The sequence below is a fragment of the Pygoscelis adeliae genome, unplaced genomic scaffold (assembly GCF_000699105.1).
Source record: "Pygoscelis adeliae isolate BGI_AS28 unplaced genomic scaffold, ASM69910v1 Scaffold553, whole genome shotgun sequence".
NCBI classification, from domain to species: Eukaryota; Metazoa; Chordata; class Aves; order Sphenisciformes; family Spheniscidae; genus Pygoscelis; species Pygoscelis adeliae.
In genome coordinates this window covers 1-21,986 of record NW_008824375.1, presented here as the reverse complement: position 1 = coordinate 21,986, position 21,986 = coordinate 1, and the positions used below count along the sequence as shown (strand labels likewise).

Genomic DNA, 21,986 nt, shown 5'->3' with positions numbered 1-21,986 from the left:
CGGGGCGGGGGGGGGGGGGGGGGGGAAGGATCTGCCGTGCAAAGAGCGTGAACGAAAATTCAAACGAAGATGCGAACTGTTCAAGTGCTGAGGACTAGTATGTGCTTTGAAAGGATCCATTTCACCAGGCAATTTTCTAAATCTGTGTGTGGACTTGCATTTTTTTTCAGTGAAAATTAATCATGTCAACCCAGAATATCCCGCTTCCCAAATAATTTTGTTTTTTGCAAAAGGTACTAAATAATTTGAGTTGGTAGAATTTGTGCTTCTGAGTTACTCAGGCCTGGATCCTCAATGAACCAGATGTCTGAGTCTCCGCAGGCAGCAGGGTACCCAAATACTCACAGGATCCATCAGCTATGTGTGAGTTTTAGAATTGCACAAGGCTGGCCATCCAGGATATGCATGATACTGATGTTATAAAAAGACATTTCATTAAGTTTCACAGACGAGGAATTTGTGGGGCATGAAATTGCTTTGGATAGAGTGCAGATTTCCATGCTAAGTTCCAAAATTGTAACTTCACTGGCAGTAGGAGGGAAGGAAGAAAGGCTGTGAATTTTGCTTTCCTGACACACCCCAAACTGTAGCAACTGACTTGATTTACATGAGCATCAGACTGGACTAAAGCAAGAGTAATCAATAGTTACAGCAAGAAGGTTGCAAAGGAGAACAGCCTGAGTGGATGTGGATACAGGACATGCATCTTTCTGGGGGATTTGAGGCCAATTAAGCCAAGGCTTCAGCATCCCACATGGAACTCATAAAAATCCCCCTCAGGTCTGGCCAAATGTTATTCTGTTCAGCCAAACATCATTTTCTGGGAAGAAACAAGGTCCTGGAAAAAAAAAAGCTGCATTTTTATCATTCTTCTGGAGCCTTTTTTTCCTCTTAGGACAAACCTGAACTATTAAAACATCAAGAGCATATTTCCCACTGCAGACTCTTCCTCTGCATGCTGAAAATGTAATGTTTATTACCTGATTTTATCCTGTGACTCAAACAGCTAATTGCCAGTTGTAGTCATATCTAATAACTATCCCATGCTCATGCTCTTCCTCCAGATTTTTACATGCAGACCATGTTCTCCCTGGCTCCCGCTCCTACAGGGAACAGCAATATTCCTTAAAACGTATTCCAACACCTCCCAGATTTCTGGAACCTGTGTGTCTTGTTTCAGCTATATGTTTTGTGGCACACACCTGAAACTGAAGCAAGTTTATTAATTGTTGACTAAGCAAGACAGGGACACCCACTAGACTGAATGTACTTTCTTCCTCTGTAATCTGATAATCCTGAGGCATCATATCATTCAATCCCAGAGACTCAGGGGGTTTTCTAGGTCTCAGAAGGTCAGAACTACTTTAATTTTGGCAAGACATACAGGCCAAGCAAACTCTGTTTCCCCAGGTGTGAGAAAATCAGGCTCACTGGCCCAAGAAGTGCTCTGAGTTACCATACTGCTGCCTCCTCGAAGGCACAGATGCTGATTTACTGTGCTCGATATTCCACATCTCAGTTTAGGATCTGCTAAAGGCTGATGTCATGGCCTAGTTAAGAAGAAGAGGACTTACAACGACGACACTTATTCTGGAAACATAAGCTTTTTTACTGTAGATGGTAAGTCTCATCCACAATGTGGGCAGCAGGTTGCAAAATCTAGGGAAAAAACAAATGGAACTCCCTGGAAAGATGAGCTCCAGTGTAGCAGCATTCTCTTGCTTAGGCCCCTCAATTGCTTACCCAGAAATCTCATTAGACAAAGGAGCCCTTGATCCAGGGAATTTGGTTGCTCCATCTTTTGGCTCAAATCCTCTGTGTTCCCTGCAGTGTCACAGGTAATAGTGCCAAGCTGCTAAACAATGGCACAGCAAGACCTCAGCCTTATGACTTCTTCTATTTTCCAGATCTTGTTACCTACCTGCTGATGTTCAGGTCTTCTCCTCACCACCCTCCCTCCGTCAAATTGCTCTGTGTGAGTGATGACCAACCAATTCACTGATCAGAGAAGACCAGAAATTTGCCAGAGGAACCTTCAATCAAGAAATTATGATGTGTCAAATGCTCTGAGGAAAAAACTCAGCTTTGCTCTCTGAGCATTTCCTTGTTGAGTTCATTTGCCACCTACCTGGTGGGCAATTGGGGAGGTAGGGCCATGTCTGCAGTCAAATGACCCTCACCACCTGATTCATCAGACAGGTGACATAGAAACATGGTCACATTTCTGGCACCACTGGCTGTGAAATGCATAGCATCAGGGAAGGGCTTCCTGAGGAACATCAGTCATGTACATTTTAATTTTTTATTCAGAGTTACAATGAAAATTTTTCTAAGAAATTTTTCAAATGGAGAAGCAACATTGTGTCAGCTAGTCCTGTGGATCAACAGCAAGAGACGGCTTCTTTCTGCTTGACCTCCTAAAGGGTCACTTTTTGAGAGTCAAGAAAATCCTAAAAGCAAGGCATTACATTGAGTACAGGACCTACAAACCTCCTTCAAGGAAACTTCTCACTCTTCCCCTTTCTGATCCTCTTGCAAGCTCAACACACTGATCTCCTGATGCCTTTTATCCTGCCCTGGAGTCCTCCGCTCCCTTTTCCTGCCACACCAGTGTTCCTGCTGGGCAAACCAGGACCTCCCTTAAGAACGTGATTTCGGCAGGGCTCCTGGACCCCATGTTGACACACTGTCTGTATAACCTGACAGCTGGGAGATTTAAAAAATCTTGTTTGAGAATGAAGGGAGGGTAAATATGAACAAGGCAGGCAGAGGTGGAGGGAATAAAAATCACCATATTGTGCATGGACTGGGCTCTGCATGCATGCTACTAAAGTGCTAACCTAGCACATTTTTTCAGCCTCCCACTTTTTGGCTCAGTACCCACGGGGAGGTGAAGGCTGGGTTATTACCAGAGGCAATTGCATAACCATGCCACATGTTTTCTACTTCACTTTACTGGAAGTGATTAGCTCTAGGCCCCACTGGTTCCCCTTGCTGTCCCTCCTGTCAAGGCAAGGTGTGTCCACACACTCAGTGACCCGAGGTCTGTGCCGTGGTAAAGCTCGTTCGGGAAGTCCTGAGCGCTGAGTGTGGGATGCACAGCCGGCTCTCTCCTCACAGCCCCTGGCTGCTTAGGTGAGGTCTTGCCCTGTTCCCTTCCAACCGCTTGTGTCCAGCGCAGGGTATCCCAAAACAGGAGGGAAGTGTAGTGGTGTAATGCAGCCAGGGCAGGCTCTGTAGTAGGACACTGTGTTCAAAAGGGTCCTGAGAAATGGCATGTTCTCCAGCTGCGTTACAGCATCACGGCTCATACCCCTTTCCCCGACCTGAAGGGCCAAACATGACCAGCTCTGCCCTGCCTAACAAGGCACAACAGAACAAAGCAGAGGTGCAGGGGAAAGGGTTAAACATGAGAATATCTGATTTCCTTGCCTCGTACTCCATTAGGACTTCTTTTCTTGCTTTCCTGTAGCATCCTCCATCTCAAAAATCTGGATAAACACTTATCAGCTTATTCCCACCTCCCCTCTGCACTGGGGGAAGACCCGTGTCTTGAGCACCAAATGACATCTGGCTTAGCTGTGGCACAGAGAGAGGCCTGAACTTGCCTGGTGTTACCCAGCAAGTCAGTAACCGAGCTAAGCGTAAAGCCCTTCCCTCCCGCTTCAGCTCAGCCAGCAAGCTCTGGGCCCGAGGCCCCTGCGGTGCAAGGCCAGCTCCTCACCCCAGCACAGCTGGAGGAGCGAGCCCCCTTGCACAGCCACCGCAGCAAGCGGGTGTTGCACCGGGCAAGTACGGCGTGGTCCATCTGGCAGATGGCATTGCCACAGCTCTCTGCTGCCTTCTTCTAGCAAAGCCATTCGGAGAAGGGCAGTGATTTGGGGTTTCACTTTTTTGTAGCTAAATGAACATCAACTCTAAATGGGAAAAATGTTTGAAATGCCTACGCCATGTAAGTACAGTCTTTTTCTCTACTGGCGCTCTCGCTTATGGCCTTGTGCCATGAAGTTTGTATGATCTCTGGGGATGGCTATCCCATGGCACCTCTGGGCCCCTGTTCTGTTGTTGCTTGCATCACCCTCAGGGGAAGCATTTTTTCTTTCCGTCTGCTCAGCGTTTCTCTGTACACAGCTTGGCCCATTGCCTCTGCTCCTGCCACTGTGCACCTCTGAGAAGAGCCTGGGTCCAGCTTCATTCCACTTGCCTTGAACATCAACCTCAGGGCCAGCAGAAGGACCTTCGTGAGATGCCTGTACCTCATCTGAGCAGAGGGGGAGCCAGGCAATAACATCACAGCTAAAGCTAAAGCTAAACACAAAGTCTATGTGCATTTTGTATGTCTTTTTATATGGTAAAGTTTTATCTGAAAAGAGGAGTCATACGACTCAAAAAGAGTATAGTTAATTGTCCCAAGTGCTGATTTCAGACACATTTGTAAATGCTTTCACTTTTTCTCTTCCCTTTCTTGGCAATAGTCTGACTAATACAAATGTATAAATGAAAATTGCTTTTCATTCTTTACTACATCAGAGATTATCTTCATTTCTCTGTAATATCCAAAATATATGTGAACATGCAAGCAGCTAGTTTCTTGTTTATATATTTTAAAATTATTAGACATCATTCACTAATTACCTTTAATGGATTTAATAGTGGGATTTCAACAACGGATCCTACTCTGTGAGTACTGTGCAGTATGAGTATCAGACAGACACACTGCTGATTTCTCATGCCGGAGGGTTAACAACCTTGGTTGCAGCCTATACATACAGTATAGGTTTCTTTTAAGGCAAGACAAAATTTATACACAGAGGTGATGTTTGTTATAATATAGCTGGGAAAGGTGGATAAACCCTACTTTTTATAGGGCTTACCCTACAAATGGGCTAGCCTTACATCATGCAAAATATAGTCACAGGACAATTTATAAAACCCAGCTACCGATGTGGTTTGCAATTTAATCTACAAAGTGCATTAAAATGAAAGTAATTCATTGATGCCTTTGGCATGCCTGAATTTACTCATTTGTTCATATGACACCACAGAAATATGAGTTATATTTGGCAGCCCAGCTGTCCGCGCCTGGGAAAGGCAGTTAATCTGCCACCAGGCCCTTCTCTCAGGTTAAGATATTCAACAGGCCACTAAAGTGGATAATCTTTATTTGCTCTGATATTTTCAGTTTAATTTGAAGTTTAGCTGATAAAGCCTTTTTATGGTGTTTCATTTCATTGCATATCTTCCTTTATCTGCATGTTGCAGCTTGTATAATGTTCGTATTGTCTGAGGTTTTCTGATAGAGGACCTTCTCTTCATTACGGCCAGTGAAATATTTTGTCTCCCACACAATAATAAACCCTTTTTTATCTCTCTGGATATTGCTGTTACTCCTATTAATTTATACAAATACTTTTTCTTGTAATGCTTTTTTGTCATTTGAAATAAATTGCTTTGGGTTTCTTTGCTGTAGATACATAGGCCGGGAAACTAATACCATTATTTGGATTTCCTTTAAAATAGAAATATTGAATTCTTTTTTCTCCTAAAGGATTTTTTCTGCCTTTAGCTGAACAGCTAACACAATTTTGTTAACCGGAGCTGTTAATTTAAGCCTCAGGTTATGCAGTGACTGTTTTCTCACCTGTCCCCATGCAAAGCTGATGTAGGTACTGAAGAGAGATATTCCTTTGCTAGAGCTACTGGTTTCCACCAGGGGTTCTTATGTGAAAGTGCATGGACCACCTTAGGCATGATACTAGTGTTACCAAGAACTGTTTCCTCAGCTTTTTGTTTCAAAACTTGCCTCTTCTTGAAAGCCAAAGGTTGAAGTTCAGTTTATTGCTTTGGTTTGGCTTTGAGGGCTGAGCATTGTGCTACAGTCCTTGAGGAGGCAGAACAGGCACATAGTAAAGAAGCAGGTGTCTTTCTTGGGATTATTTACCTTTGGTGACAGTGTTCCAAAATTGCTTAATACTGCTGGGGCAGACAAGGATTCCTGCACACAATAGTGTTGTGATAGTACTAAGGGTATTTACACCCACCCACAGACACCTTTTCTTCCTGCAATTGCAGTAACTGCTGAGACACTCTGTTATTGGATAATTGGTAGTCGCCTACAAAGCTGAAGAACAGAAATTGAAAAGAAGTCAGAGGAAAACATACCAGAATTGAGTTAAGGTGATTAAAATTGCACAGCTCAATATCTTACTTTGTTTTCATGGGGAAATATGTTTTCTATAGTGGTCATAAACTTGGAGGTGTAGGACACTTCTGTCATCTTTGCTAGGCAGTGCAGTGAAGTCTGTATGGCTTATAGGAAACTTTGCAGAATAAGGTTTGCTGTGACTGGAATTTATCAATATTTATGATGGCCTGTATTAACTTATTAATTGCATCTTTTGTATCAGTCAGTCCAACTCAAAATAATATATTTTAAAGTGCTGGTGGAAAGGAACGTCTGAAGGAAATATTGTGGAGAATGAAATGCTCCAGAAAATAAAAAAACAGTCATAATGATACATTCAGGCAAAGTAGAAGTGCTCCTATGGCATCCGTTTCTTACTGACCTGGTGTCTTGCTCCATTTCAATACGATAATACCTGGAAAGGAAAGCCAATGCATCAGCACATGTAACTTACCAGTATATCACTGTAATTATCTGAGAATTATCTAGAGTTAAGCTAATTTTCCCAAGTGTTCTTTGGAACAAAATAAAATCTTAGAATAATGCTATAGTTTTAATCTAGCATTGGAAATAAATAAGTTTCAAAAACCTTCTACGGAACAGCCAAAAGATGTGCTACCTTTAAAAGTGAGAGTAAATGTATGTAATCATTCATTTTCAAGCAGGATGAACCAAAATTAATTGCTATCATTTAGTATAGAAATCCATTCTGCTTGGAGGATTATAAGAAATTAGATTTAGGCATTTTGGCTATATCAACCATTTACTGTGATGTGGCCTAATTTAAATTCTTTGTGATCAACAGTTAGGTACAATGATTGACCTAGGTTTTGTACTAGCTTAATATGGGGACTAGTCACTGAAGATATTAGATATGTACGATTGTCTCTTGATCTGCCAGGTGCGCAGTGACCTCAGACACTTATGAAGTATTATCATAAGAGGAAATATCTTTCTTGTGGTTAAAATCATGACTGACAGTTCACTGAAGCCATCACCACGTATGGCAAAGATGTTGCATGCCTTTTTCAGCAGTGATATATTTTAATAGACCAGATAGCCTTGTTGGAAGAAGTAGCCAGTCTTTCAGAGACACAATCTCTCCTTCGGGTCTGAAAAAGCACCCAACAGCTTTCAAGCTAAGTACAAGTTCAGACCACTTGTTCCGAGCGTTGTGAGAGAGGAACCAGCTGAAGCACCAACTGCCTGAGCTAAAGCATGGTTAGTGCTTGTGGAGCAAAGTGGGCATTAGGGTGTCAGAGAGCTGGTAAGTGGTTCCTGGGGGACTGAGAAGCAGGTATTTTATACCTTGTGGATGGTAAACTGGTTAGTAGAACGAAAAAGACAATAGTGAATAGGATCTCCATTGAATCACTGGTTTTGATGGCCCTGTAGATCTATGAATTTTAGTTTTACATGCTCATCCTTAAAGCGTACTTTGCATGCGTCCATTCGGATTTCTTTTTGGTTTCAGTTTACAGCAGCCTGAATGACAGCAGGCAACTTGGGATGAGTCATGTTTTCCAGCAAATGCCCAGGATGCTATTGCTTTGCAAACTGCTATTTTGCACGAGTTATTTATTGGAGAAGTTGAAGATGGGAGTGAGAGGACAGATGATAGGGGGCATTTCTGGAGAAAGATCTGTATGGTTTTTATTACTTGGTAGTTACACAACCACTTTTTTATCAGTATTTCCATCTCTAACTGATAATCTGTTAAATCTTTTGGCTTGTGTGAGTAATGTGTTCATTCCTTCTCCATATTACATTTATATAACACTTCCCCCCAGCAGACACTGGCTGCCTCCTGACTGTTTTCCTAATTTTTGAGGTTTATAAAAGGTGTTAAATTTTATTCCATGAGAGACAGCCTGATTGTCCAACGCCATTCTTAAACTTCCTTTCATCCCCATATATTTCTCCTGGTCCTTTGCACTGCTCTTCCCTGCAGTTTTCTGGCTACTACATCAGAGTCAAGACACACTGTATAGCTAACATTCAGTCTTAACATTCACTCTTTTTCAAAGCTTAATCTTCAAGCAAAGAGCAAATAGGGCTGCCCATGCTGTTGTGATCTAATAAGCTCTCTTGCACAGAACAGAGAACCTCTGCCATTAATGTGGCTTCATATAGACACATTCAAGGTGGTTTGTGCTGAAGCATTTTCTCTGCTGGGTTATCCATACACAACAGAAATCTTCACAGGGGTCACAAATCTCTATAAAGAGTGTTACCAAATCCTTTCACTGCACAGGCACTGGAGGGCATGCTGACAGCCCTACAGCTCCAATTTTGCAGTTTTCCATGGACTGGTGCAAACACCTCGCCTACTTAGGCTTCTCAGGGAGTACTCGTGGTTTGGACTGAATATTTCAATGACCTGCTGTAATTTAGCAAACTTTTTTTTTTACTAGGTTAAACTTCTGGATAAGCTGCTACAACCAGAGGTTTGCAGAAGACTGAGTCAAGTGGGCAGCACTATTTCTGAGTGACTTTTGTTACAAACGTGACTCACAGCAGCACAGATCTGAATCTGGCAAAGGGAAGGAGGGGCTATCTGGAACACCTGGAACATCTGCACTACAGGTGACACCGAATGATGGAAGGTGATCACCATGCTGGGCAGGCAAGGATGTCTCTCTACGGCATTGTGTAATATTTGTGCATATTCACAGTGGAAACAGAACTTATTTCCATATCTAGACCAGTAACCCACCTCACTTTGGGTTATATTCCTGGCAGATTAATTGTCTAACCCATAGTTGCTATGTTAGCAACTGTGTCAGCAAACTACTGCAGTATTCTGTTAACATAATATGGGCGCTGTTTCTGTCTGTGGGTTTCCTTTTGTTCTTAAAATACCTATAAACCTGGCTTTTGGCTTTAAAAGATCACAGCACCCCACATCAGAGTGCTGTGATTGGATGCTGCCCACAGGGAATATTACCCTGTGTTGAACACAGTTCATTTCCCCAATACTGTGGATTACTGATGGGTTAAAGAAAGCAGGGTATGAATCATTCAAAGATTTCTAATATAAGCACTACCCAATAAATACCCTTCCCCCACTTGGAAAGTCTCTGGCCAAATACTGTCCCTCTGTTCCAGCTCCTCCTTACCGCCTCTCCCTGTTTCCGGATGGGTCCTGGCCCCCAGCCCTTATCTCCTCCAGCCCCTGGGATGTTTACAGAGAGCAGTTATAAAGAGGCTGACCCAGCAGAGAGTGGAGGGGAATTACAAGGTGCGGGAAAACAGCAGCACCGGACCAGACTGGGTGTCTGCTTGACTCACCGCAACCTGCTCTGCACCATGGGGAAGGACAGGCTGCCCAGCAAACCAAACATCTTCCTCCTTCTCCTCTTCTTCCTTCCTGGAAATACCTCTCCCACCACAGAACCGTAAGCTACACATGTGGAGGGGGGAGGGAGGTCTTAGTGCTCCTTTTTTCCTTCAGTTTTCTTCCTTTCTGCCAAACAGCTGTGCCAGTTTCTTCCACTCCTGCCCTGCACTACTAGCCAAGCCCTGAGCTTCCTGCACAGCTCTGCCAGTGCTCCCCACTCCCACCCTGCAATCCCCTGGTTGTCCAGCCCTGGGACCCCCCCCAGCTCTGCCAGTGCCCACAGTCCTGCCCTGCAGCTGCCTCTAGTCCAGCCCTGGAACCCCACAACATCTTTGCCTAAGTGTATTCCTGCAGCCTTCAGGTGCCTGGGGTTTTGTGGGCATGATACCAGAATCCATGTACTTACCTTTCCTGTAGTATCCTTGTTTCAATCAGCGAGTTATTTCTCCCCGTTCTCCTGTTGCTTTCAAGCTGGTTTGTTTCCCTTGGCAGCATCAGATGTACTTGTTCCCAAAGAGGATCTGTGACCTAGATTCTCTTCCTTCGGCGCGGAGCCTGGCAGTGGCACTGTCCCCTGGGGCATCCACCCCAGGGCTCTGCAGACCAGCAGCATGGCTGCAGCGCCCACTCTGCTGAGGGCCCCGAGGAGCAGGGCAGCCCGAGATGGCACGGGCAGACTGGAGGCTGGCATCCCCACTCCAGCCTCGCCTACCAGAGAGGATTGCTCCGGAGCCTCTAGTCTGGACGGGAGCAGCCTCCCTCTTCAGACCCTGGCTGCTGTCACACGCTGAGCCTCTTGCTGTGCTGGCAGAACTGCAGTTCTCACCACCGTGTGTCTCGTAATGCTTGCTACAGAGATTTCATGCCCACAAGCACTGTAGTAGTGCTAGCAGCTGTATCAGAAAGTACAGTGCTATTGCTGCCGCTTACTGTGTGATCAGAGGTGAACTGGTGACTGGCTCAAACTGAAAGACCTTTCACTCACACTGTACCATCAACCTCCCATTCATCTGCCCTGTTTGGGTGCTTCTGGGACTGATCAGCCAGCCAAGTCTGCTTTGGAGTCAGGCTGAAGTCTCTGGTCTCCTACAGTAATCTGATGTAATTAAGTAATTAAGATTAAGTAATCTTAATTCATCCCTGCCCAAGATCAGGAGGAAAGGGAATTAATCCGTACTGCTCAGTCCTCCCCTCCTGCGAGCAACATGCTTCTCTTTATCCCTGACCTGAGCACCATTTTGGGAGGGGAGAAGGAGGAAGGACTGATAGAGGTCGGGGAGAGAGGGCTGTAGTTGGGATCCACAGAATGAAGGTAGAAACCCAGTAAACAGTTGGGGAGCAGGGAGGCAGTGGAGTCTGAGCAGTGAATTGCTAGGTAGGTGCGAGGGTAGTGGTTCTGGTTTAAGTGCTGCAGGGTAGATCAGATGCTGTGCATAACACAGAAGGGAAGCCACCCTTGAACTGAAGACAAAATGAAGCTTCCAACCAAGGCTTGCTTCCTGTGCCTGGCACAAGTAGGGAGATAGCTTCTTTGAGCAGCAGCAGTTGCTGCTATTTCTGTTTCAGATGTGGCCGGCTGCACGGGAGACAAAATTAAGGTTCAGACTATATTTTAGAAAAAAACTCATTCACTGAGTTAGTGCAGCACTGGAAGAGGTGACCCAGAGAGATGGTGTAAACTCCATCTGTGGAGTCCTTTGCAACAGTCCTGTTCCAGGAGAGAAGCTGGGCTTGAGACATCCAGAGATCCCTTGCAACCAGAAATTTTATGAATCTGTAAGATACTGACAGCAAGATTTTTTTTTCTTGCTCTGGGTCTGTTCTGGAAAAATTCAACAGGAGGTATCATTCTCCTATTCTGATATGTGGTCATGCATGCCAGCTACTTTACAATGCAGTGCACATCCTTGGGAATATACCGCATGTAGTCAGAAATGCAAGGTCATGATGGCACATGAATTGGCAGCTGTGGATTTGGACTGATGGAGCTGATGAAATTCACTGGCTTCTTTGGTTGGGTGTTTGTTCCAGGAAGTAGCTGAGAGTCAATACACAGACGTTAGTCCATCTTAAGCTAGAATATTACCTTCTGTATATATACAAACTCATCATTTTTTCCTCAGACACTTTCTCTAGGGTCTCCTATGCCTCCTTGTTGCCTCCTTCTGCCAGAGTAGCTGCCTCTGTTTCCAGAACAGTTTGTTGCATGCAAGGAGGCTGCTGAGGTCTCTTTTGGCAGCTCAGATGCTTTTTGTCCTGGAATGTCTATACATGGACTTTGTGACCCAAGTTATTTAAAGCCCTCATAGTACTTTAATTCATCTAGCTCTTTTCACCAACACATCACAAAACAGCTAAAGGGAGGTCTATAAACAGCGTATTTCATATCCTTGTTTCAAAGGCAGGGAAGCCAGTGTAGAGGGAAGTTCTGCGTGTTGGCCAAAATTTCAGCAGAACAGTGAACAGGAAGAGGAATGAGGCCAAATTCCCCATGAACTAGGTCACACTGTCCCTTCAGCAGACTGGACGTTACAGTCAGATTGCCAGTGCCACTGACAGGGGGCAGGGGAAATGAGATTAGGGAAAGCAGGCACGGTGTGAAGCTGTGGTGAGAAGGCTGTGGAGGAAGGGGAGCGCTGGAGCAAGCAGATAGTCACAAGCTGTAAGTCACTCCCTGGGTGGCTGGAGCTCCCTCCTTTCACTGCTTCTGCAGCAACACGCACTGGCCAGAGTTGCCAGCTGGCTCCTCACCACACTTTATCCCGTTGTCTGGTGGTGAGGGAAATGGAAGTACTGCCTGGGTCCCACTGCCTCCACAGTAGCTTTAGGACTTCTCAAAAGCTCAGAGCCCAGGCAATAATGTAGCTCTGGAGAGGCCCAGCTATCTCTCTCCCCAGGGCTGGCACCATCTGGCAAGGTGCACATTAGCCTTCTCCAGTGGAGGGCCCATAGAAAAGTGCTATGAGCAGTCCTGACCACAGGTTTCCTGCTATGCATACAGTGGTTAATATACCCTGCAGACTGAATTGCCACCAGAACCTGCTGCTGCTGCATCTGGATAGCTTGAACGTGCACAGGGAAAAAGGAATACGAGGTCCATAAAAATGGTCCAGCATCAGACCAGGGGACTACATTAGCTCTGTATTCTGTCTGTGTTGGTGGCCAGTTTTGTAGGTGCTGAGGGACAGAATAGAGGAGCAAGGCAAGTACTGTGGAAATGAGTTTCCCATCTGCTATAGCCGTATGGAGCTTCTATCAGAGGTTCAAGGTCTTATTGTGGCAGGGATTACGCCTGTGCCGCTCTGTTTTCTAGCCATTTCTGGGCAATGAATTTACCCAGGACATTTTTTATAACCTTCATATCAGGAGCAGCTGATCTTCTTGCCCTTATAAGCCTCATACCAAATTTTATGTAGCTGGTGCCATAGGGCAGATACTATATGCCTCGGAGAGTTACTGGCAGGTGGGGGGTGACAGCTTCTTTTAAGGGCCTGCACTTGGCTGGACATGCAGGTAAGGCCCTAATTATCCAACTCAGTGGCACCTGCTGGCTCCTTTTGTTCCTCACCCAGGGAAGGACAGTCGGCTGCTGTCTATCACCTGATGCAGCCTGGGTGTATGTGCCCTTCTTGGACCGCTTGAGAGCACCAGAAGGCTCAAGAGCCACAAGATGGCCATACCAGAACTGAACATTTGGACTTTACAGCATCTGGTAGCATTAAGTTCCTCAGTTTAATTTTGTACATTAGTGACAAAGTTTCTGCTTCCTTCTATTTTTTCTGAGACAGCTGCTTAATGTGTTCACCTGGTATCGTTTAGTACATGCGTCATCACAGGTGATGAACAAACCATACTTTCTTTCATGCACGTCATGTCTTTATAGTTTTCTGTCATGCCTTTTTCCAGGCTGAAGAGTCCTAATCTATGTGGTGTCTTCTCCTACAGAAATCATTCCACATTTCAGATCACCTCTGCCATTTTTCACTGAATCTTTTCTGCTAAATCCATTTTTTAAATGGGAGCAAACCAGCATGCCGTATGTGAGATGTGGAAGTACCTTGCAATTATACAATTGCAAAATGTTGTGTTCTGATTTGTCCTCTATTCCTTTCTGAACACTTCCCTACAATCCATTTGTTACTTATCACTGAATGAGAATTTTCCAAGAGTGATCAACAGCGCTCATGTCTGAGTGGTAATAGTCCACTTCGTGACACAGCATATACACGATAGCATATATACTGTTGGGGTAATTTTTTCTTCCTCTATTGATTTATGAACAATATGATCTTTATGAACATGTCATTTGCCATTTTTGCTACACAGTCCCACCATATGACAGAAGTTTTCCACAAATATGCAAGTCAGTTTTAGGTATTTTCTTACCCTGGACAATTAGAAAATCGTACTTCCCAGATCATTTAGAATTGTACTGAACAACAGGGGTCCCAACACAGACTCAGGAGATTTTCACTGGTTCCTACCCTTTGTGTCCTATCTTTTAACCAATTAATCCATGTCAGAAGTAATAATTTTATTTATTAGTAAAAAATTAGTAAAATGATCCCTTTTATTGTGTCGCAGCTTAGTTTAAGGGTCTTTTGTGAGGGACCTTTGTCAAAAGCTCTTTGAAGATGCAAGTACACTTGTGTTGCAATAAACCACTACTCTCTGAAATCCTTTGTGTGCTCATCTTAATAAGGTCCCAAACTGCAAGCACTCACATTTTTGCTCAGCATGAGAAAGATTTGGAAACCTGGATAGGCAAAGACAGGAGTGGACAGACAAGTGGGTGGTTTTTTCAACCCTAAAATTGCTGAATTTTCAGCCTTTTTTAGCTAATGCCTTTGAGTCTCAATAGGAGATTGTGGGATATACAAAAATCAATTAACAGCCTGGAACCTTTCACACCGTCTTTACTCCCTGTGGTGAAGCAGAACAAAACATCTTTTGTAAAGGACTCTCTATTAGCATAGAAATTGTTCCTTCCACTGCAAGCATTTTCCTGCTTTTAGGCTAATTAGTTAGGCAGTTTAATATGTATAAACCCAAAATAAAATGAATGCTCATGTGTATATGCACTGCAATTCACAGGGGTAGTAATGGATGAGGCATGCTGATTTGTTAATTTCCTTTCACTTAATACTGTTGCTTTAAAACTGGTTCACATTTCTGATCCTTCTGATTCTTGCTTCCCTCTCTTCCTAGGCAGTATATGGTGCTACTGCCCTTTCTGATACACACTGATTCTCCTGAGAAAGTCTGTGTTCAGCTGACCCACCTGAATGAGTCTGTGACACTGAGTGCCACACTCGAGTATCAAGGGGAAAACAGGAGCTTGATTGATGACGTGGTGTCGGAGAAGGACGTGTTCACCTGCATCCCTTTCTCTGTGAGTATCTCATCCTTGTGGGATGATCCCCTGTGTTTATTGATGTGGCGTAGTAGATATAAACAGTCCAGAAATGAGAAATAAGACACATTAAGCTAAGCCAAACAAAAAATGAATTTGATGTGGAAAATTGACTGTAGTAGCCTTATGAGGAATAATTTCCCACCATTATCAAATTCTGTGTCCCACATGATATTTCTCTGCATGCAGGGCTTAGAGAACTCTTTTGGGATCCTTCATCCTAGAACTTTGGCTGAGAACATACCCCATGTTTGTTTGATCTGTGTAAGCCTCAGAGGAAAAATAGCAAAGTGGAAGGAGAACTGTAGAAGCTGGGGAATGGTCAAAGACAATGGGGTCCATGAGGTCATTTGGCTCCTTCTAGAGTTTATTCATGATTGTTTCCTGCAGAAGGCTGGTTGGTGAGTAACATAAGTAACTAGTCCCACCCCCTAAATAATCAATCTGGGTTGATTTCCATTTTGATAAATCATAGGATGGGACAAGATCAGATTCAATATTTCTCTCAGGAAAGTGTATAAATGAAGGAAGGGAAAAGGCTTCCAGTATTGGAAGCAGAGGAAGAAGCAGCATGGAGAAAACTCAAGGAAATGGAGAAGATCTATCATTGCAACAATTCCTGAAGGAAAAAGAAGATTTTCTTGAGACAGAGGAGACAAGCCCTCCAAGTTCATATCAGAAAATCATGTTTTTCTCTTGCTTCCAGCACTGAGTTTTTGGTGTCCCCTTAGGGAACTTTCGGACCTAACTAATACTCCGTCTTTCAAAGGCTTAGTGCAATGGGGTGAATCAGTAAAGCAGTTATCCTCTTCATTTTCCTTAGCTTCCAAAATCCAATAACACATCAGTGACATTTCTCACTGTGATGGTGAAGGGGGCGACACTGCAGTTCAGGAGCCGCAAGTCGGTGCTGGTCAAGAATTCTGAGAGCTTGGTCTTCGTCCAGACAGACAAACCCATCTACAAGCCCGGACAGACAGGTACGGGGAATTGGGTTGGTGTTGACTTTGACAGCAGAAAATCTTACAGGCTTCATTCCTCAGAGGCCCCATACTTTTATTAAAGTTTTCAGACTTCTTCATGGGGGGAGTCAACAGACAAACCCATCTACAAGCCCGGACAGACAGGTACCAGGGAAGGGGTGGAGACTTGCATTTGAAGCAAAAATATGTACTAAAACTGTTGGACTGTGCTGGCCAGTTGTCGACCGGGGGTCAGAACAGCAGTCTCGTGGCTGAGGCTTATGTTTTTAATGCTTCATATGGGAACAATGTGGGGAACCTTAAGATACATGCATGCAACTGGGGCACCTGCACACACTCCCTCTTTCACTGTGGGCTCTGTTGTTGTGGTCCATGCAGTTAGGGTCCGCATTAAAATCAGAGAAAGACTGGATATTTGTCCTATAGAGAACAGGGCCAAAATTCAGAATAAGTCATGAAATAGCTTTCAAAGCAGCAGCTGATTTTGCTCAATGAAGACAGAGAGAACTATATAAGCCATTTATTTCTTCTGGGCCATTGATCTCCTAAATTTGGCCTGGACAGGAACTAATTTCCTAAAAGGGACACTGAATTCTTTATCCATCCAGAGCCAACACAAACTTGCAGCCAAGTGCTGAAGTAATTTGCTTGCATTCATCCTTCCTAAGAAGTCACTCTAGTTATAACAAAATTAGAAGACCCATGTGAATTCCAATGTAAAAATGTATCCTTGCAAAGTAGACAAAGGCAACTTAAATTTAACTTTGGTCCTGATTAATGAGGCCCTGATGCCCATGATCAGGAAGATGTTCACACTGCTGCGGATTTGCTCTTAACATCCTCTTATTCATGTAATTTGTTACATGGGTAACCTTCTAGCATGCCTTAGCTTTCTAGTGAATGGAATTTCTTCAGAAGAGAACATCTCTGTTCTCTGTTGTACCACTTGTTTTTGCAACTGATGTTTTCTGGTTGGTGACTGCACTGTGGAATCTCACTGTCTGCCTTTCTCCATCAGTCCTGTTCAGAATTGTTTCTCTGGATAAAGACTTCCGTCCCTTGAACGAGGTGGTAAGTATGATACTTCCTTTTCAGTAGTTATTTGGCCTTAAGTTGTCTATATGGGGAAAGGAAGGAAAGAAGTGTCTTTTGGGGATAGCTCTCAGTACATAGAGATAGTTGTGCAATTCCTGGGTTACCTCAGATCTTGTTAACAGGATCTGTTCTTCAGATTTCTGCATAGGGCTGCTTTCTGCTTTCTTGGAAAGGTTTGACAAACTTCAAATGAACGGTGCTGGTGTAAACACCCCAGCAGCAAGCAAATCTGCATGATCACAGTGTACACCTGCTCTTAGTACTGCAGACCATACAGAGTTAGTAATTTCAGCTGACTTTTCTGCCTGAGACAAAGGATTGCCCCCCCATCTTGATGTACCTCAGAATGCTCTGTTGTTCCATACCAGGGACTTCCTTATCCCATTGGGTGATCAGCTTGTTCCCTGAAACATGGTCATAGCCCTGGTCATTTGACTGTGTTGCTTGCACTCTGTCTAAATGTGCGTTCTAAATATGCTGTTTCCTTTCTTCTCTTTCTAGTTTCCGCTGGTCTATATTGAGGTATGTACAAACATTCAATTCATGTTCACATCTATCACACCTCAACCTGGGCAGCATAACTACCAGTTGCCTCAAGATGATTCTTGTCATTCTTATTTATTAAGCAGGTCCATAATATTAATTTGAATATACAGAGCTTTAACTCATATGGTGGCAACCATGTAGTCTAGGCCCAGGTTACAGCTCCTTCTGTTGTGCAGCCCTGGACTCCCCACACAACTCTGTTAGTGCCCCCCACTCCTACCCTGCAGCCTCCTGAAACACTGGGGCTGGGCCTCCCCTCACTGCTTTTGCTGGTGCTTTTTCGTTCTCATTGCAGACTCCCACTGTTCTCACAATGTCGTTGTGGTCTCATTATCTGTAGGACCCAAAGAAAAACCGTCTGTACCAGTGGGCAAAGGCAGAGTTAAAGGGAGGGTTAATCCAGCTGTTCTTCAACCTCACCTCTGAACCTATGCAAGGGACCTACACAGTGGTGGCACAGAAGGTCTCTGGGACAACAATTCGGCATCCTTTCTCTGTGGAGGAGTATGGTAACTGTCACTGCGGTTTCAAGTTCCTAACAACTAGTCCCATGGGGCATGAAAGCTTAATTGAACAGGATGGTAGACCTGACCAGGATGTCCAGCATGGCTGGAAAAATGTCTGTGTGTCCTCTCCCTCCCAAGCATCATCCCTTTCTGAGGAGTGAAGACTGAAGGACTTGAGCAACCTTTCTCCACTCCTCCCTAAACCCCAGGCCATGCAGTGCAGCTCTTCTGACTCCCCACCTCAGCAAGGCTCCCATCAGGAGGAGCAAGTGTGCTTGGATCAGTCTGTGCTGGCAACTACAAGTGTCACCTCCTTTCAGAGGTGACTTAAGGCCACAGCCTCATCTCCAGATGGCTACACACCTGTCAAGTGTCATGCTATGAGTCTGGGTCTCCCCTGCCTGAGGCCCAAAGTCCTGACCTTTTGGTGTAAGCTGGGGCTGTCTGTAAATTCAGATCTTGCCTGTCCTCCCCCACAAGCTAAGCCCGTAGCTCACATTACGTCTTAGTGCCTTAACCTCTCTCTGGTACTCTCACCCCTATGCCAGTTCCATCTGCTTGGCTAGAAAATGGTACCCCAATACACACCCATGCATGATTGCAACCAACATAGCTTTCCACCCCAGCAAGCCAGCTGCAGCCCTTGTTACATGGTCTGATGTGATCTGGCTCATGCAGCAGAGATGAGTTCTGGAAGATGAGTCTGGAAGTCCTTTGACCTCTTTCAATTGCAAGACTGTTCCTGTGCCCTGAATCCCTCCTAGTTCTCCCAAGACAGTCACCATCCATTTTGCCTCCTGCAGCTGGGTTTGGATGTGATGTCACCCTGTGCTAAGTCACCAGGGAAGCTATGGGGTCTTCGTATTTTGCGAATTGGAAAGACCTACGTGCTTTGGAAATGCAGAGACCAGGCTGCAGTCCCAGCTCTGTATGTTTGTGGGAGACCTCTATTGACTTAGCACTCTATTTTACTGTATCCTACTGCTGTAGGACTGATAACCCATGTGTTATCTAACAAGCTGCTGTATTTTAATAGCTGGTATAATAATCCTGTCGTCCTACCTGGCACAGTGGTTGGCTGAGTGCCTGTGGTTTTCATTGACCTCAGTGGGATGTGCAGGTAAACAGAAGCCTCTAAAATTTGACCATTTAGATGCAAAAGGCTTTCAGGACATTTGTAAGAACAGCCTTTGAGCAGCCTTCATGTCTCATTCTTATGTTATTCCCCACCACATAGACTGTTTTCCTTTGGTTCTGCTGCAGTGCTGCCAAAATTCGAAGTAACAGTGAAAATGCCCAAGGTGATCACCATTCTTGATGAGAAGCTGAAGGTGACAGTTTGTGGTCTGTGAGTGTCATTCTTTCAAGTCCTTCTTGGTTTCAGGTTTTTCTTCAGCTGCTGCTGAAAGTCCAGTTGGGAGACTGAGATATGATACTTCATTATATTTCTCAATCCTTTTGGGGTCCCAGGACCAAACAGACTACATGTACCATTAGACAAAAGGCAACAAATATTGCTTGGGGCACTTTGTACATAACATGTAGAAACATATTGTTGTTCTGTTTTTTGGGAGGGTTTTTTTTGCATATTTTTTGAGCCATAGAAGATTTAAGACCAGCTGCAGTGCTAGGGAAGAGGTCTTCAGTTTAGTTTACCTGGGAATTATGTTTTAACTGTGGCTTCTGCTTGTCATCGCTGAGAGGAAACCATAAGTGATGCAGCTGCCCTCTTTCCTTTGGGCCACCTCATTTGATTCTGCATGGCATGTTCCACGCATCCTGCAGGAAGAGCTACGACTCAGGCTGAAGAACAAGCCAAAAGACCCAGAGCACATACATAGACAAACCAGTTCCATCAAAATTGTGCGGTGGGGTAGATACTTGCAACATGTTCTCCAAGGTGAGGGGTAGTCTCAACTAAATCGGCATTAGGGTAAATGATTTCTGCAGACTTGTGTGTTATTCCTAGGGATGCAATAAGATTCAGTGCTCCTGCCCCCATTGCCGAGCTTGATCCTAAAATGTTACCAAATTTCTTTCTGCTTTTTATTTCCTGTGATGACCCTGCTGTATCCTGGAGGCACCTCTAGGGAAGAGTCCTGGCTCCACTAGGGGTGAGCTAGTCATTTTTCTCCATCCCTCTTACATTCCTAAAGGCTGTGTTTTTCTTTCAATCCTCCCTGCTGGTAGATACACATTTGGGAAGCCTGTTCCTGGCCTCGTGAGCTTCCGTGTCTGCCGGAAGTTTGAACACGCAGACACCGCCTGCTATGGTGAAGAGGCTAAGGCAGTGTGCGACGAGTTCTCTGGACAGGTGAGCCATGATTACTCTTGTAGGTAAAGTGATAGGAGAAAGTGTGATTTATTGAGCATGCCTTGTAGGCACAGGCTTCCTCTGACGGAGTATGTACAAGCATGAGTGTGAAGAGGGGAGAGACTCCATATATTTTAAGGAAGCCTGAAGAAGGAGAGAAGATTGGATGCAAGGTGAAAAGTGAAAGGTAAAAACAATGGGAAGGTCTGTGCAGTGAGAAAGATGTGTGTAAAGGCAAGAAGCTGATGGAGGAGGAAGAGATGAAAGAAACAAAAAAAAAGGTCAGATGGCGTGTAGAGAATATAAGAGAGGAGTGAGATAGAAAAGGCATGAGCGATGAGAGCAGAGTTGGAGTTGGTTTACGCTAGAGACAGTGTGTTGGATCAGAAGTTGGTGTTAGAAGCAGGAAAGGAGCAGAAACCAGGGGAGGGGTGATGCAGTTTGTGCAAGAAGGAAAGGAATATGGATTTAGCAGCAGCGGTTAAGACAGACAGAAAAAAAAAAATCACTTTTTTCACTCTTCAGATGGGCAAGTCTACAAGAGCAAAACTGAATGATGTTTGGAGCATGGACAGGTGCAACAGTGCTAGCTTAATTGACAGAAGCTGGAGTAGCAGCAATTGTGGAAATATGCCAGGACAAGAAAGCAAGCAGAAGGCATGCTTACGGTCCTTGGCGTCCGCTATAGTACGATACCCACAATTGCCTCTGCCATTGCTGTTGTTACCCATGCTAAAAGAAAATACGAACACTGTGGTGCTAACCTCTGTTCCAGCCATCTCTTCCCTTTTCTGTGGAGACCTGCCTTGAAGATGCTAAAGAGAGGTGGCAAGCTTTGGAAATACTTTTCCAGCTGTCATCTTCTTTCTGCACATACACAGGCTTTGGTTTATGTATCGCTCATGCGGCTTCTGCATTTTAAGTCAGCAGCTATATTCTAATGTGCCTGATGCCTGGCAAACAACTCCTCTGTGGCATACACTTGAATAATTCCCTGTGCTTCTGTATCAAGTGTTTGGAATTTCAAACTTCACACACACATACACAAAAATCTTCTAGGTTGCAAACTCTTTGCTCTGATGTTGCTGCAAGTACTTCAAAATGCTCCTTGCCAAGTTATTTATGTGCTTTTCCAGTTTTGATAAAAACAACAGAGGGAATGATCTGTGAGTTTATGGGCTTCTCTTCCAGTTCAGAGCAACGCACAGTGATGGATTCATGAAGTTGGATAAACATTATACAAATGAGACTATAATGGTCTTGTTTGTTTTCCTCCAACAGACAGACAACTATGGCTGCATTTCTGAAATGGTAAAGACCAAGTTATTCCAGCTCAAGAGAAGTGGATATGAGAATAAGCTCCATGTGGAGGCTAAAATTAAAGAGGAGGAGACAGGTATGAATCATCTGGATCGAAAAGCCCAGGAGAGACCAGCAGAGTGGCCTGCCAAGTAGGAATGAGGGAGAAAAGCAGACTCTTGCTTTTCTGAAATCCTAAAGTTTTCCTACCTGGAGGCCAGGAGCATCAACAAAATTGCTTGTCCAGCAAAGGAGGCTTGGCCTGGATTAAAAGTAATTTATCCTGGGCTGCATCAAAAGAAGCGT

The 21,986-nt window shown here is 44.4% G+C and overlaps 1 protein-coding gene across 1 annotated transcript; it reads left to right on the top strand.

Moving 5' to 3' along the window:
- Positions 1-9,390: 9,390 nt before the first annotated feature.
- On the top strand, positions 9,391-21,777 carry LOC103913649 (alpha-2-macroglobulin-like; the record flags this gene model as incomplete). The annotated part of the gene is made up of 9 exons (XM_009320172.1): positions 9,391-9,582; positions 14,733-14,916; positions 15,761-15,917; positions 16,939-16,991; positions 17,517-17,537; positions 17,902-18,070; positions 19,331-19,415; positions 20,258-20,385; positions 21,667-21,777. Coding segments are annotated over exons 1-9 (997 nt in total), but the record flags the coding sequence as incomplete, so codon positions are not given.
- Between the last annotated feature and the right edge of the window lie 209 nt (positions 21,778-21,986).